The sequence below is a fragment of the Glycine max genome, chromosome 5, assembly GCF_000004515.6.
Source record: "Glycine max cultivar Williams 82 chromosome 5, Glycine_max_v4.0, whole genome shotgun sequence".
Classification (NCBI taxonomy): Eukaryota; Viridiplantae; Streptophyta; class Magnoliopsida; order Fabales; family Fabaceae; genus Glycine; species Glycine max.
Genome location: NC_038241.2, coordinates 12,804,164 through 12,822,195, shown reverse-complemented (window position 1 = coordinate 12,822,195; position 18,032 = coordinate 12,804,164). Strand labels below are relative to the sequence as shown.

Here is an 18,032-nt window from a genome sequence, read left to right as displayed (position 1 = left end):
TGGCCACATCTTTCCTTCTTTGAGCAAGTCCTATTTTATTTAATGATTTATTTCACTCGTAAAACTTATTAAATTAATCAATAAATAAACATTAAGCACAAAAAAATTAAGTTTTCGTTGTGTAGTTAATTGTCAATGTCAACCTACGATAGTCAATTGGCAGTGTTAAGAATATTTTTATAAAAAAAAATTAAAAGAAAAACAATGCAAAGAGGAAATGGAACGGTGTAAATAACAGGGCCTAAAGACATCTTGTATTGGGAAGGACCCGTGCAGACCATACCAGGGCATTCCACGTTGATGGACTGCCCATGTTATCATGCAAAATCCCAACAAAAAATGCCAACATATCTTGTCATCTGATACTGCACTACATTAACCTCTTACCTCCCAAAATAGAAGTATTCTAGGAGAATGGAAAGCAATGGCAAGCCTCCTAGGAATTCATAGAAGAGGTGACTAACCCCAGCCACCAATGTTCATGCAAATATGCAGCTTCATGAAGACAGAGGTGGTCCACACACATGATACACCATGCATGACAAGAGTACCGAGTGTTTCAGAACAATTTGCAAGGGGCCCATCAGGTTTTAAACTGTAGTCGACTATGGCCATGAAGATCACAGTTGTCAGCTAATGATGACAAAACCTACTACTCAGATTTAAACAGTAGTCGATTATGGTCATGAAGATCACAGTTGTCAGCTAATGATCACAGTTGTCATGAAGATCACAGTCGACTATGGTCATGACAGAATTCTTGCCACATTTAATTTTCTACTGATTTACATTACTACATAGCCTCCCCTTGGTGTACAGAAGTTTCCTAAATGAACTTGATACAAAGATGGCAGCAATCTTAGCTGTTGATTTTTGACGTTTGAATAACGCTCACTGCCTAGGTACTGGTGCTGGTTGTGTTGATGAATGGCTTTGCCCATAAAACCCTATGTCTGGTGGCCTGTAAAATCCTCCAGTTGCTGACGGCTGTTGTTGCTGGGCCTGTGACTGTGATGGCTGCATGCCGGCCATTGATAACCCCATTGCCACATGTGGAGGTAAAGGAGGTGGAGGTGGAGGTGGTAGGTTGTTTGATCCATATCCATAAGGAATTCCCCCAACCATTAATCCAGTAGATTGAACAAACTGATTTGCTGGTGGGTTCACGGGGGAATGAGGAGGTGGGGGACCTGAAGCAAATGCAGCTTGTGATTGGTTGGGTTGTGGTATGGGTTGCAAGCTGATTGAGTGTGTCAGTGGCACATTTGCTACTGATGGTTGTTGTAAAGTGCCCAGAAAAGAAGAGCTCCCCATATCAGTACTGTTAAACTCAGAAGCATGCATTTGTTTTTCAAGTTTTTGTCTTTTCTCTGGACGGAAAACAGGTAACCCTGAAGTAAACCCAGTAGAGTTTAAGCTACCATTCATGGAGGCAGCTTCTTCTGCAACAAGGGAAGAAAGAACAGATGTAAGCATAAGGGCAGAGGATGTAGAGGCAGCAAGCTTAGCAGCAACAGCAGCTGCAGCTGCCTTCTTATCTTCTTCAGTGGTTTGGGGAGGAGCAAATGATATAGGTGGTTGGGTAAAAGAAGGCTGAAGAGGAGTGTTGTTTGGTTGAACTGATGGAAGATTTTGCTCCAACGCCCTAGTAGCTTCTGGTGCTACGGTAAACCTCTTCCTGATACTTGCAGCTTGCTCAATCTGGCCTTGTGCAGCCTGCACAATAGAAAAATGCAGACAACATTAAAATAGGATCAATTGACACAAATGCAAGACTTCACTTACTTGGCCATCCAAGAATCTTGGTTTAAAAATATGCTGCAGGATCTTGGGAATTGGAGTTTCCAAATCTATTATGTTCAATGACCAAGGAGAAACAAACTTTAAACTGATTATCGGGTGCTAAAGAACCGGTTAATCAAGATTTTCTACAGTTTGTCTATCCGCACTGAACAGATTTCATAGAAAATTATTTGAATATTAAAATTTATTTGGTTGGAGCTGAACTCTCATCATTAAGGTTTCTTTGGTACATCAAATAACTAGAAATCAGATAAGATGGTGTTAGGATATTAGGAGAGTTAGTTAACTCATTATTTGAATATTAAAATCCTTTCTTTTCTTTCTCATTTCAATTCTTGGTTCCTAACAAGTGGTCAGCAAATTTAGTGCAAAACTCCGCCCATTTTCTGGGGTTTCTTTGACCAATATGTTAACTGTTAAGGGATCCAGAAGCTTTATTACATTGATGTTCTCTATTTTCACGTTTGTTTTAATTTTAGCTCTTATATGTACAATGATTATGTTTTCTCCTCATTCTTTGTAATTCTTTCTCGAAAGATTTCTTCTTTGATAAAATTTTTTTAGACTAGAATGTAAACTCAATTAAATACTCTGTTGAAAAGAATAGATAGATAAATTTAACAATTAACTATTTATTTGTTTACATTATTTATTCAATCATATTTTTTATTTAATAACAATTTGCAAATAGATAATCCAATGCTTTGATTCTCTCTCTAATAATTAGGAGAAGAAATGATAAAACCATTCCATGCCACTTCTTAAGCTTTTTGTGCCTAGAAAGATGCATATGAAGACAAGGCGAAAAATGATGGGGACAAAAAACAGAAATGATGCAGACATCTCTTTGTATATCTATCATTTATCATTTATAACATATGTAAGAGAAAGAGGAAGAAAGAATAAACATCACATGTATACATTATTAATTCAATATTATACACAGCATGACCAGTTGTGCAGGACAATAAATTTGCAGGATTTAACTATTACAATAAAATTACAAGGCATGAGAGAAGGTACAGTTGTGTGATCCATGTAGCCAACCTCACCTAATGGGATAGGGTTTTCTTGTTGTCGTTAAGAGCAGGCAGAGGTAATAACAAATAAAGAGAAATAGTTTCTTTCGATGAAAAGACAAAAGGCATGTGGTTCTTGGTGGTTTTTATTATTCCTTTACATAGAAAGCCAAAATGAATTTGATTCACTATTTTATTTAAACAATTAAGTCACAGGAAAACATTCTGAACACACTGTACAAATATTTTTTTTCAAATTTAGCAGTGGCCTAAACTATATTCAGAAAAACAACAATCCAGATATGGTATCATAAAGAGAAAGTTTATGAGAAGTTGGGCCAATTTTTTATCAATGAAATTTGCTAGTACTGTAGTACGTCATGAAGCAAAAAACACTTAGAATTACAATATATTAGGGGAAAACAACAGTGTGACATGCATGGAGAAACGGCAAAGACAGATGACAGATTCTTACTAGTAACTGGGTGTGAACAAGCTCTTGCCTTGATTCCTGAAAAACTTGACATTAGCAAGCAGTTATCAATTGCATTTGCATCTTTGAAATATAAACATAAATAACTTATACCTGTTCCTGCAGTGCATCTTTAAGCTGGGAAAGTAAAGTAGCCCTGGCAGCCTCGGCATTTTCAAGTTGCACCATATATTGCTTAAGCTCATTTTCCTGTTCTTGCAAGTCATTTACCAATGTGGATCCCAGCTGATTTCCTGATATACAAATCAAAATTCAATAACAATAAAAGTAAATTAATTAATTGGTGAAGCTCTTGCACTACAAATCTGATCACAAATAATTAAAGCAAGATGAAATACACTTGTACTACAATTGAATAACTAGTGCATCCCATTAGAGTAACTTTTTTTACTTTCTCTCTTAATTCCTATTTTACAACATATCAAGAACTATGTTCAAATATAGGTCAGAAACCCAGACCTACTTGTTTATAAAAAAATGCAAGATTTCCTTGACCATACTATGTTGAGAAGGGAAAAGTCATTTATATGGTGAAATTTGTGTCATACAAATATTATCAACCTTGATCATATAAATCATATGCACCAAGCTTGTTGCTTGTTACACATGTAGCTTGTGTGAGGAACCCTCAAACACTTAATATAGAGAGATGCTATTATGCTAACTGGTAACTTGAATTGACAGATTGGGTAAAGGTTTTCCCATATACTACTATATTTGAAGAAATGGCAATCTATTTCAATGTGTTTGGTCTGCTCATGAAACACTAGGTTCGAGAAGTCATCTTCCCTAACCTATCCAAATCAAAGTTCCTGAAGTAACTTTTTGAGCCGAATGAGTTCACCAGTAACCGATGTCATGTTAAATATTCCACTTCAGGAACTCATACTTGCGACAAGTCAAGTATGACCCCAGTTTTCATCGATGAGACCGTTAAAATATGACAGAGATATTGTTGAGATATTATGTAGATTACACAGATATCCCAGGAGACATGATACATACTTGATTTAGTTGACTTTGTTACCATTTATATCAGATTTGATCTGTCTATATGTAGATAGCCTATTTTTAGGAGATTTATTGTACATTATGTAATTAGGATTGTATCTTTAGATTTAACTCCACTCTTTCCTTATTTTTGGCTTCTCCTTGTATCTATATATTTGTGTATCCTTTGTAAAATTTAAATCAAATCAGTAATATACACATTTTTTAGTCTTTTCCTCTGGCCACAAGTTGGTATGTTTAGGAGCGTATGTCCAGTGGGCATGATCAAGAGTCAAGAATCCAGTCATCCTGTTGTGCAGCCACCATCCAAGGCAGCCACTAGCCCTAGGTGACCTCCATGCACCACTTCTTATTTTGGCACTTCTATTAAGTGTTTCAATTATGATATAGCTATAAGATTTAGAGAGACCGTGTCTAAGAACACACATGATGGATTTATTTATTTTTAGAGAAAGTAATTACAGATACAAAATAAGAATCAAAATCAGATCCATACGGATCTGCTATACAGTTTCTAACTTCCCCTATTTACAATAAATTAAATCTCATCTTTAACACTCCCTCTCAAGCTGGAGCATAAATGTCATATGTTCCAAGCTTGTTACAAAGTCAATGGTGATTTCTCCCTAGAGAACTTTCTCTCTCACAAAATGACAATCTATCTCTGTGTTTAGTTCGTTCATGGAAGATCGGATTAGATGCAATGTGAAGAGTGGCTTGATTATCGCAAATAAGCTTAGTGCCCTGAGTGTCTCCAAACTGAAGCTATTGGATAAGTTGCCCAAGCCATGTAATTTCACTTGCAACTGCTGCCATGGCATGCTATTCAACTTCAGCACTGGATCTAGCAACCTTATTCTCCTTCTTGCCTCTACATGAGATTGAATTATCTCCAATAAGAACACAATAGCAGAGGTAGACCTTTTGTCTGATGGTGATCCTACCCAATCAGCATTAGAGTAATAGACAATTTTGGCATTGTCTTTGTCTTCATATAAGGGTATGTGGCCTGGTGCATTCTTGATATATCGGAGAATGTGCATGAGAGCAACCCAATGACCATCATAAAGGGCATTGAGGAATTGACTTTCTACAAATGCTATATTCCGGCCTGGTGACAATGAGATAATTGAGTCTGCCAAAAAGTCTGTGATATCTTCCCGAGTCTTTCAATGGTTCCCTCTGACCCGAAAGAAGCTTGACATTGGGGTCCATGGGAGTATCACTTGGACAACACTTAAGCATACCAGTCTCGGTGAGAATTGTTAGATTTCAGCTTAAAACCAATTGGCACTAAGTTGCCCAACGGATATATAAGCTAAACCCCGAGAACTGAGGCAACAATGTGGAACTTCCTAACACCCTCTCCGCAGATGCCTGCTAGAACAGGCAAGCCTACTAAAATAGGAAAAAACCAAGATGGACTATAGGCTTTGATACCATGTTAGATTCCATCTTAAAACCAATTGGTACTAAGTGAAGTTGTCCAATAGATATATAAGCGATACCCTGAAAATTGAGGCAGGCGATATGGGACTTCCTAACAAGAATGTTCCAAGATATTTTCTCTTCGAAATGGCAATACCCAAGGTGAATTAAGCATCCTCAATAAAAAATAAAAAAATAAAAAAAAAAAAAAAAAAAGTGGTCAACTTCACAATGAGTCATACCAAACTGAATTAATGCAGAGCTGAAATGACCAAACCAAGCATGGGGAGATTGCTTCAAGCCATAGAGGGAGTGTCAAAGGCGACAAACAAGATGAGATCCACCAAAAGCAATAAATCCTGGGGGTTGATCCATGTAAACCTATTCATGTAGCTCACCATGTAAAAAAGCATTTTTGATATCTAATTGGTGAAGCAACCAATGATAGATAGCATCCATAGCAAGAAATAGACGAACAAAGGTAATCTTGGCCACAAGGGAAAAGGTATCCCCATTGTCAAGGTGAAAGATATGAGTGTAGCCCTTAGCCACTAAGGGAGCTTTGAACCGATCAATATTGCCATTGCCATCTGGACCAACCTTCATTATATAAACCCAACATTGTCTGTCGCTTACGAGGATCAGCCATGGCTTCACCTATAGACATAGGAATAGACAGAATCCAAAGCACCATGGATGATAGAATATGGAACTTGGTTCCAAAGGATAGGCGAGGGCATGCGGTATAGCATTTTTTTGTTCAGTAACACCATTTTGTTGGGGTGTGTGGGCACAGGACGTTTGATGTACACTTCCTGTGAGGTTAGAAATGACTGAAATTGGGAAGAGAACTATTCTCAATCATTATTAGTGTGCAAAATTTTAACGGATGTGCCAAACTGATTCAGAATTCCATGCCAAAAAGTTTGAAAGACAGAGAACACCAAAATGATTTTTCAATAAGAAAACTACGACTCAATTTGACTAGGACCCAAATATCAAAGTGAACTAAAGTAAAAGGTGTCATGGCAGTTTTATTGATGTGAGGACTGTAAGAATGACGAACATGTTTTCCTAAGGTTGTGTTTGTTATTGAAGAGAAAAATAATATTGGAGAGAAATTTTGTACTTTTTTTGTGGAACCCACACCTTTTACACTCTACTTTGATTCAAAGATTTCTCTTTTACTGTCATCCTCTAAACCAAACACACCCTAACTAACACGACTCACTGTAATGACTTAAGAGTAGAGACACTAGGAACCAAAAGACGCAACTTGTCCAAACTGGGATGACCAAGGCACTGGTGAGCTAGATCTAGGGAGGAAGTGGATACATAGTAAACCGGCGGTGTTAACTGATACAATCCTCAAAACTCATGTCCTGATCCAATGTCCAGTACGTCAATCCTAAACCAGAACAGAATTATTAACAAAAGGACAAAAAACTTTAATGAGTGAGCTTGCTAATAGAAATTAAATTGAAAGGATAACCAGGAGCAAATAGGACAGACTGTAAAGGAAGGCTAGGGAGTGGTTGGGTTTGACCAGTGCCACAAACTTTAATTTGAGAGTCATATGCGAGTGTAACAAAAGGAAGTGAGTCTAAAAAAGACAATTGAAATAAAAGATTGGTCACCGGTCATATGATCAAAGGTGCCAAAATCAAGTATCCAAGTGCCTAGAGTGGAGAGGATTGGGAGACAAAGGCTATAGGATTACCAAACTGAGCCACAACAGTCACAGACGAGACAAGTTGTTGGGCAGCTCAGAACCAGAGGAAATCAAAATACTCAGTGGCAGAAAGTCACATCAGCAGGTGGGGCATAGTCTCGGCCGTACTAGGCTGTCCTAGTTAATTTTGCACACGGGGTCAACAGTATATTGGTATAAGTCATAGCAGAATGGGAGTTGAAGGGTGTGTCATCAAAGACTATGTGTGAACAGGATGGCCAGAAAGGGTTGCTGGAGATAGGGGAAGGCAGTTGGAAGGTCTCAGCGGATGGGTCATGCTGGAAAAAAAAAAAGCAGATGCAGCACCTATTTGGAGGCTGGATGTGAAACACAGATGTTGTGGTGGTCACAAAAGAGCAGGTGACGCCAGAAAAAGGTGCTGGTAGTGGTCGCCAGAGACTAAGAAGTTCAGCAAGAGAGTCGACAGCAGTTGGGTGACAGCAAAATAAGGTCACGCACGTTTTTGTTGCAGGTGTGTGAGGTACATGTGCCAGAGAAAGGCGGCACATGGCAGCGTATCAAGCGGTGGTAGGCGGCAGGTCTGATGGCGTAGGACTCGCTGGAGAAGGGCACTTTTATTGTGGTGGCTCACTGGAGAAAAAGCATCACGGCGGAAGGAAAAGAGGGCATGCAATGAGGTGGGTACTGTTCACCCATAAGGAACTCCACTATTGCAGATCACAACCGAAAGAACTCTGATACCATATGAGATTTAGAGGAACTGTGTCTAAGAGCACACACATGAAGAATTTATTTATAATCAGAGAAAGAAGTAATTAAGGATACAAAAGAAAAATTAAAATCAGATCCCTACAAATCTGCTATACAGTTTCTAACCTTCCCTATTTACAATAAATCAAATCTGATCTTTAACAGTAGCCATCTCCCTGATGTCTATGAGCATCAACAAATTGCACAGAATAACACTAAAAAGAAGATTCTTCATGAAGTAATTTATGTCAAGGCAGAAATCATCAAGTCCCACTTGCATGTCCTCTTACCTTGAGCCAATATATTTTCCGCATCTTCTACAAGTTTACCCACTTGGTGTACAACAGCATTGCACTTGTTTAAGGCAAATTCCTCATTAAGATGTTCATCATGAACAGAATGCAATGATGTTAGCAATTTTTCGGGCAAACACCCAACAGCCAGTTTCTGCAATGACGATGACAAAGATATGATATACCTCAGGATCATAAATATCAAAACAAAACATAGTAGGCAACATATCAAAGATCAAACAGTGCTGCTGCAACTAGCTTACTAATCTCACAGAGTGGGCATCCCTCTTCACTATCTTGATAGGATTAGAACTCTTCCCATTACTTGTAGATGATGGAAGGGGATTCTGACCCATTATTTCATCCTTAAGGCCCTGACCCCGTGAACCAAAAACCTTCCTCTCCTCCCAAATGTCAATCTAAACACAAGAGAAGAACAAAATGGTAAAGTAAAAGAAAGAACAAGAATACTTAAATTAGTAAACAATAATACAAGACTCTAAAAATTTCATTGATAATTACTATTTTTAATGCATCTTGTTAAATAATTGTTACTGCACTGCCATAACGCTATAACATGTCATTTTTCGACCCCTCCACCATAGGAAATTTGTGAAGGAAGGCCATCTATAGCAGGGCCATAGGCCACAATGGCATGCTTATATGGCAGAATTTTGGCCTTCCACCATCTGCCACTGATAACCTTCACATCAATTAATCACATAATTGGAGTGGTGGCTGTGTGTGAAACGCATGCACCGGAGCAGTAGCCGAAGTTTAGAGGTGCTGGAAAAAAAATGGTTGGCGGTGGTCGTTGGAGGAAGAAGAGACAGTGGAAGAGGTGACTTATTGGAGTTCCAAAATTTTAGGAGCCCAATGCAGAATAGTGGCTAGACAGGTCATGGAAGATGGAACCAAGCTCTAATACCATGTTGAAAGGGTTTAACTGTAATGTATGTCTTTGATGACCACACTTAAACTTTATTTATAATAAGCAAATAGAATCAACATTGATAACATAGGATCAATCTAATATTGAGTAATAAGGACTAAATCCATAATTTCTATCTCATAATAAATAAGAGAATAAAATGTAATCTGACTGATTATATTTAGGACAACATAAATTTGAAATTTTTAAAGAATTATTTCCAAATGTAGGTCAACAAGAGCTTTGCTCTGATTAATATATGCTGCATTAGACCATCAGTCATCTACACCATTAACAAAATCATATTAATCAAACAAATCATACAGCACATACATAGAATTCAGCTCTTAAACCTGGAAGTTAATCATCGTTTACAATCACCCAAGCCAGGGACCCACAAATCTATAGCATGACAATATAAGCTGAGAATAGAAAAATTTACTGTATGTGCATATACAATTGATCACAAGTAAGAATAGAACTTACAAGTCTGGTTACTGCTTTCTTTCCATGTTCATCACTGTCATAAACACGCCTGAGAGCTGCTGGAAGAACTTTCCAGAATTCATTAACAAACTCACCGCCCTTCCGTTTACTATTTTGCAAGATGTCATTAGCCAAGTACAGAAAAGAGATGCACTGCTCCTTCTGGGAAGAACTGAACAATTTATCCCATGTTTCAACTATTTCTTTAGCTCTCTTCCGGTGAGAAATACACAAACGGGATAATGCTGATAGAATGTTTAAGAAATACATATTGGAATACACCAATCAAACTCAAACCAAAAAGAAAGAGGAAAATCATGCAGAAGAAAACAGATCAAAACTAAATCACATTCACATAAATATTGAAAATAATATTACTCATGGAAAATTATTCAGTTGGTGGGGAAAATAAGGAAAGTAGGAAAGAAAATAAAATCTATCCTAATAATTACAAATAAAAGGGATATCTTATTCTATTTTCAAACTCCCCCTAAAGCTAGCGAATAGATATCAAACATACCCAACTTGCTAGTAAGTTATTGGAATCTCATTGTAGAATATCCCTTGGTGAAAACATATATGCCAAATGGAGTCCTGAACGGATGTAGGTTGTTGCTATAAGATCATTGTTCAGCTTCTCTTTGATGAAGTGCCTACCTATGACCATTGTCGCCTATCTTTGATGATCCGACGCTGCAATAACGCCGCCATCTACCGCCACACATGCCCCCATGCACATGCATCTCACGCTTTCAATGCCTGCTCTTTTCACGGTTGAACAGTACTCGTCGTAACTGCAGGCCTCCGTTGACTGTTGCCAAGCCATCATTTATTGGCACAATCACACAGCTAGAACCGCCTTTCCTTTCTAGTAGGTTTACCACATTTGTAACAAGCTTGGTTCATATCACATATATGCTCCAGCTTGAGGGGGAGTGGTAGATTACATAATATTCTCTTATTTATTATTAGATAGCAATTATGGATTTATTCCTTATTACACTCATTATTAGATTGATCTTATGTAATCAATATTGATCCTATTTGCTCATTATAAATAAAGGCTTTGTGTGGTCATCCAAGACACGCAGTTTCTATACAAATTCTATATCATCCTTGGTATTGGAGCAAATGTCCCCTGATAATCAATCTCATAGGTTTGAGCATATCCCTTTCAACCAATCTTGCCTTATATCAATCCAGGGAGCCGTTAGATCAATGCTTCAAAATGTATATTCACCGACAACCAAGTCTACAATCTCCCATGTCAAGTTTCTTTTTAATGCCCCCATCTCTCCATTCATGGCTCAAACCCAATTCTTATCCTTTAAAGCCTCTTGAACTAAATTGGATATTTTGATTACATCAATGGCTGCAACAAAACTCTAATGTTGCGCAGCAAGATGGTCAATAAACACAAATTATGATATAGGATAAATGTCATGCAATCCTTTTCCTTTCCTCAAGGCAATTGGCAAGTCATCAGTAACACTTCTAGTTAAATCCTCAATAACATTTTCGGAAGTAAGAATACTTACCTTTGGATGGGACATTTGACCTTGCTATGAGACCATAGTGGATTTCTTTCGCCTTTGATACTTGTTTTGATAGAACCAGTCTACCTCTCTTGCTTTGTCATGGCTTCCTTTGTAATGACTTCTTCGGGAGTGGAATCTTGAACATCCAGCATTGTGAGAAAAGGTAGACTTGACACGTGGGTCTAACTTTCCATGATATTGATCGTGATAATGAATAAAGGCAACACATCCAGAGATATGAGTTTGGAGACTTGACATGATAGGAGAGGAAGGGAAGAATGATAACATTTATTGTACAGGACAAATACCATTCAGGACACAATTTTCCCCTAGTAAGTTTTGGGAACAAATAAACAGAAGAGTGAAGCTCTAGCAACTTTAAGTAGATGACAATTTTTCTTCTCGATAACCCCATTTTGTTGGGGGTATTATGATAGAACTAGCCAAAACTCTCGTTTTATTAATCTCGTGGTGCAAAGATACATCTAGGGATTAGAGCCTACCCTCCATAACCAACCACCGTGATTACGGAATGAGTAATTCCAGGCACTTAGTCTCTATTTATAGCTAAAGACTAGCTAACTAACTACCTTTAACTGACCTAAACAGTTACAAGGCTAACTAGTAAACTGTAATTGATTTTAGTCATTTACAGCTAACTCTGGTTCTGGCTGCTCTGGCTTCTGCTTATACTTGCCATGGGTCCTTCCTTCATACACTTGCTTAACAGGTAGCCTAACAATACTCCCCCCCAAGAGAGCCACCTTGTCCCCAAGGTGAAATGTAGGAAATTGTTGCTTCATAACAGAAACCGATTCCCATATGGCTTCAAAGTCAGGTAAATCTATCCATTGGATGAGCACTTCAACTGTGCCTGTAGGGTGGTTTGTGACAGCCTTTACAGCTAGGAAGAGGTTGCAATAGACCAGCCGGGGATAGGGCCTGGTATTTGTTCTGTTGGCAACTCTCACATGCAGCCACAAACCATAAGATGTCTTGCCTCATACCCTCCCAATAAACTAAGGCTGCTATCCTTTTAAATGTTTTGAAAAACCCTGAATGACCCCCTACAACAGAACTGTGATACTCTGTCATGAGTGTTACCTTGGGAGACGATTTTAGAAATTACTAACTTGCCTTTATACCATAATTTTTTATCTTGCAAGGAATATCCTGGATGTGCAGATCTATGTACCACTAAATCCTGCATAATTTTTCAGTTTCGGCTCAGCCAGAAAACTTAAGACTCCCACTCTTCCTCATCAGAAAATCCAATCATAGAAATGGTTGAATATGTCATTCTTCTAGACAATGCATCTGCTGCCTTATTCTCACATCCCAGCTTATACAGTATATCTAAATCAAACCCCATTAGCTTTGAGGTCCATTTAAACTGATCCTCACCAAGTAATCTCTGATCAATTAAAAACTTCAGACTTTTCTGATCTGTCAATACAGTGAATTTGTGGCCCATTAAGTAGTGTCTCCATTTCTGGATTGTCAACACAATAGCCATGAGTTCTCTCTCATAAACTGACTTTTTCTGAGACCTATCGGAGAGAGTTTGGCTTAGAAAAGCCAATGGTCTCCCCTGTTGCATAAGCACTGCTCCTAATCCCTTATTAGACGCATCAGTCTCCATAGTGAAGAGTTGAGTAAAATCAGGTATAGTGAGAATAGGAATTTCTGCCATTGCAATCTTCAATTTTCCGGTAGCTTCCTCAGCCTCCTCATTCCATTTAAAACCATCTTTCTTTAGCAAGTTATACAAAGGCCTTGAAATCCTACCATAGTTCTAAACAAAGCGTCTGTAATACCCCGTGAGACCCAAAAATCCCCTTAAGGATTTCACATTGCTAGGAGTAGGCCAGCTTCTCATGACCTCAGGTCAACAAAGTGGATGGGGAGATTTTGTACTTAAAGAAAAAATAAAAAGACTGAAAAGTAGATTGAAGGTATGGAATAAGGAGCAATATGGGGATACATTCAAGAAGGTAAAGCAGCTCCAAGAGGAATTAAACAAACTTGAACAGGTGACAATGGATAGATAGCTTTCACCACAGGAGATGAAGATCAGGCGGCAGTTACAGGAAGACTTGTGGGTGGCTGCCCACTCACATGAATCCTTACTTAGGCAAAAATCTCGTTCTAAGTGGATCAAAGAAGGTGACTGCAACTCAAGGTATTTCCATCTCATGATGAACGCGTCTCGAAGACAAAATCTGCTAAAAGGCATCATGCTTGAAGGTTCATGGGTGACTGAACCCCAAAGGGTGAAGGAGGCAGTTAGAGATTTTTTCCAGCAAAGATTTAATGAACCAGAGCCTATTAGACCAACTCTTGAAGGAATTCCATTTCTGAAAATCAATCAGCAGCAGAATGCTATGTTGGTTGGGAGATTTGAGGAGGAGGAAGTGAGAGAAGCAATTTGGGACTGTGGAAGCGATAAAAGTCCAGGCCCGGATGGTCTAAACTTCAAGTTCATTAAGAAGTTTTGGAAAATCATCAAGCCTGACATCCTCCGTTTCCTTGATGGGTTTTATGTGAATGGTATCTTTCCAAAGGGTGGTAATGCTTCATTCATAGCTTTAATACCTAAGGTGCCTGATCCACAACAGCTGTCGGAATACAGACCTATTTCGTTAATAGGATGTATTTACAAGATTGTTAGTAAGATCTTAGCTAAAAGATTAAAGAAGGTGATGCCATCCATTATTGACGAAAGACAGTCTGCTTTTATTGAGGGTAGACACTTATTACATGGTGTCCTTGTAGCAAATGAGGTGGTGGAGGAAGCTAAGAGAAAGCAAAAGTCATGCATCGTGTTCAAGGTAGATTACGAAAAGGCCTATGACTCCGTGTCATGGCAGTTTTTAATCTACATGATGAGAAGGATGGATTTTAGCCCTAGATGGATTATGTGGATTGAAGGATGTCTAGCCTCTGCATCTATCTCCATACTTGTAAATGGGAGCCCAACCAAAGAGTTTTCTCCCAACAGAGGCCTAAGGCAAGGAGACCCCCTTGCGCCTTTCCTATTCAATATTGTAGCAGAAGGCCTAAATGGACTGATGAGGTAAGCCATTGATAGAAAAATCTACACAAGTTTTTCACTAGGGAGAGATAAGGTGGATGTTAATATCCTACAGTACGCGGATGATACCATTTTCTTCGGAGAGGCGACAATGGAGAACATTAAAGCAATCAAGGTCATATTGAGGGCTTTTGAAATGGTGTCAGGGCTAAAAATTAATTTTGCCAAAAGCAGCTTTGGATCTATTGGCATGCCTGATTCGTGGAAGCAATCTGCAGCTGATTTCTTAAATTGTAGCTTAGTGGCCACCTCTTTTGTTTATTTGGGGATTCCGATAGGGGCAAACCCAAGGAAGGGTCAGATGTGGAATCTAATTATCCACAAGTGTGAGAGGAGACAAAATGGAAACAAAGACATATCTCATTGGGGGGGAGAGTCACTCTTATTCAGTCAATACTAACCTCTATTCCAATCTATTTTTTATCATTTTTCAGGATCCCTAGAAGGGTGGCAAACAGGCTGGTAAGCATACAACAAAGGTTTCTTTGGGGTGCCGGAGATGACCAACATAAGATCGCTTGGGTCAAGTGGGACACGGTATGTCTACCAAAGAACAAAGGAGGCTTGGGAATAATGGACATCACAAAATTTAATCTTGCATTACTTGCTAAATGGAAGTGGAACTTATTCCACCACAATGGAGAGTTATGGGCAAAGATTCTGGATTCAAAGTATGGAGGCTGGAGGGGTCTTGATGCAGCAACGAGCGATACTAACGCCTCATTATGGTGGGCAGATCTCAAATTAGCCCTTCACAATCCTCAACATGAGATGGTGTTAAAGGGAGGGTTAACATGGAAGGTGGGGAATGGAGCCAAAATCAAGTTTTGGGAGGATGTTTGGAGCTTTGGAGACACACCGCTTCTGGCAAAATACCCCAGATTGTACCTAATTTCAGACCAACAGCACAAGAATATTCAGGAGATGGGTCAGTAGACGGACAAAGGGTGGGAGTGGAACTTTAAATGGAGAAGACACTTGTTTGACAGAGAACTTGAAATGGCAGATTGCTTCCTTAATGATGTTGCTGGCAGCTGTATTCAGATTCACAAAAAAGATGAGTGGATCTGGAAAACAGAACCTAGTGGACAATATTCGGTAAGAAGCACCTATAATATGCTCAAAGGAGTGGATGTTGAGGAGGATAATGTGTGGGTGTTTGAGGAGTTTTGGAAGATACGAGTCCCAACTAAAATTACTATTTTTGCATGGAGGTTATTAAAGGAGAGACTACAAACAAAGACAAATCTGAGGAGGAGAAGGGTGGCAATTAATGACACATTATGCCCATTCTGTGGGAATTCTGAGGGGAATGAAGCACATGTATTTTTGATATGTGATAGAATACTTCCATTATGGTGGGAATCCATGACATGGGTCAACATTCATGGAGCTTTTCTGCAGAAACCGTGGCAGCACTTTTCCCAGCACGCGTTTTGTTTGCCTAACAGAATTCGTGTTAACAGATGGAGAAGTTGGTGGTTGGCCCTCACATGGACAGTGTGACAGCACCGGAATAAAATCATCTTCTCAAATGAAACTTTTGATGGTAACAAGTTAATGGAGGATGCTATTTTTACACTGTGGACATGGCTGAAGAGCTTTGAGAAGGACTTTGCCTTCACCTACAGCTATTGGTCGTCTAACATAGCATCAGGATTTGTCTTTTCAGCGGGGTAGAAATCATAGACAGTGGGAGCAGTAGGTCTTTGTAATACCTAGCTATGGTTCCTTGCGAGACTGATCTCAGTCTGAGCTTGGAACCATGTTGCTGGCAAGTCAATCTAATTACATGTACTGTTTTGTACCTCTGGTACTCACAATATATATAAATATAATTTATCTTTGCTGATCAAAAAAAAAAAAGCTTCTCATGACCTCTAATTTTTGGGGATTTGCAGCTACACCTTCCCAAAAAATTATGTGCCCTGAATATCTAATTGACTCTGCCCGAAACAGCACTTTTTCTTATTGACCAACAACTTATTCTCAGCCAATAGGGATAGACAACTCTCACATAAGTCCCATGATCCTCTTTACTTCTATTATAGATGAGGATATCATCAAAATATACTAAGGCAAACTTCCTTAGGTATGGCCACAAGACCTCATTCATTAAAGCTTGGAACATGGAAGGGGCATTCGTAAGACAAAAAGGCATTACTACAAACTCATAATGGCCCTCATGGGTTCTAAATGCAGTTTTTGGAATATCTTCTTCCTTCATCCTTATTTGATGATAACCGGATTTGAGATCCAGTTTAGTAAAGATTACTGCACCCCCTAATTCATCTAGCAGTTCATCTATAATAGGTATAGGGAATTTATTGGGGACAATTATTTTATTGAGAGTCCTATAATCCACACAGAATCTCCATCCTCCATCTTTTCTTTTCACTAGTATAATAGGGCTTGCATAAGGGCTTATACTAGGGCGAATAACCCCTGAATTGAGCATGTCATCAACTAGCTTCTCAATTTCATTTTTTTGATAATGAGGGTACCTATAGGGGCTTATGTTGGGGATTTCTGCTCCATTTTTTAATTCAATGCTATGGTCTTGAAGGAGGAAGACCACTAGGGTCCTGAAATACCTCATTATATTCCTTAAGAATACCTTCCATCCAAGTAGGCAATATGTTTGCTTCCTGTACTACAGGTCTTGACAGCACAACAGGAATCCCTTTCCTTCATTTTGCAGGACCTTGACAATGGACCTCAACAAAGCAGCAGATCTGGCCATGGCAGGTTCTCCCTTTAGTGTGAAAGACTCTTCAATTGTAGGTATCTTCAGAGTTAATTCTCTGAAATTTTCCCTTATCTCACCTAGGGATGCCAACCATTCCATCCCTAATACCACATCCACTCCAGTCATTTCAAAGACAAATAAATCTTGCTGGATTTTCACTCCCTGTATCTGCAATTTTACATTATTGCAGACTCCCTCACACCTGATTTTTCGTCCATCTCCTACTTCCACAGTATATGGTTTAGTAGTTGTGACTGGTATTTGTTGTTGTTTCACTACTACAGCAGAAATGAAATTATGAGGCACTACAATCCACTAATACAATGACTCTGTTTACATCAATTTTGCCCCAAAGTCTGATGGATTTTTTTTAAGTTAATCCTGACATGCTGTATAGGGACAGCTGAATGCTCTATAGTTGTTTCTCATGTCTTGCTTACTCTTCTTTTTTGTCTTCTTCATCTTGTCCTATTCTCACAATAAGGACTTGGAAATGTTTATTGGGACATGTATGACCAGGGCTAAATTTCCCATCACAACCCCTCTCCTAGAACTCAGCATCTAAAAGCCTCCTAAAAGGCCTACCTTTGTATGATCCAGTGGACTTCACACTATTTGATTCGAAGCTCGAGCTCATCTCTCTTGTTCTTGTCGTGGTGCCTTTGTTTCCTGGATCCCATGTTACAATTCTTGAGGAACTGTAACTTCTAGTTGAACCTCCTCTATTCCCTTCAGAGTTACCTT

General features: G+C 38.8%; 1 protein-coding gene across 3 annotated transcripts in view; it reads right to left on the bottom strand.

The window, feature by feature from the left end:
• Positions 1–205: 205 nt before the first annotated feature.
• LOC100791478 (wiskott-Aldrich syndrome protein homolog 1) overlaps positions 206–18,032 on the bottom strand; it is a 30,096-nt gene continuing 12,269 nt past the window's right edge. For all 3 annotated transcript variants that reach the window (XM_014775556.3, XM_026128409.2, XM_006579768.4), the window contains 6 exons: positions 9,908–10,152; positions 8,754–8,909; positions 8,488–8,644; positions 3,409–3,548; positions 3,298–3,333; positions 206–1,716 (listed from right to left, as the gene is read on the bottom strand). In XM_014775556.3, coding sequence (XP_014631042.1) covers positions 892–1,716; positions 3,298–3,333; positions 3,409–3,548; positions 8,488–8,644; positions 8,754–8,909; positions 9,908–10,152 — 1,559 coding nt within the window. In that variant the 3' untranslated portion in view covers positions 206–891. The remainder of the gene's footprint in view (positions 1,717–3,297; positions 3,334–3,408; positions 3,549–8,487; positions 8,645–8,753; positions 8,910–9,907; positions 10,153–18,032) is intronic.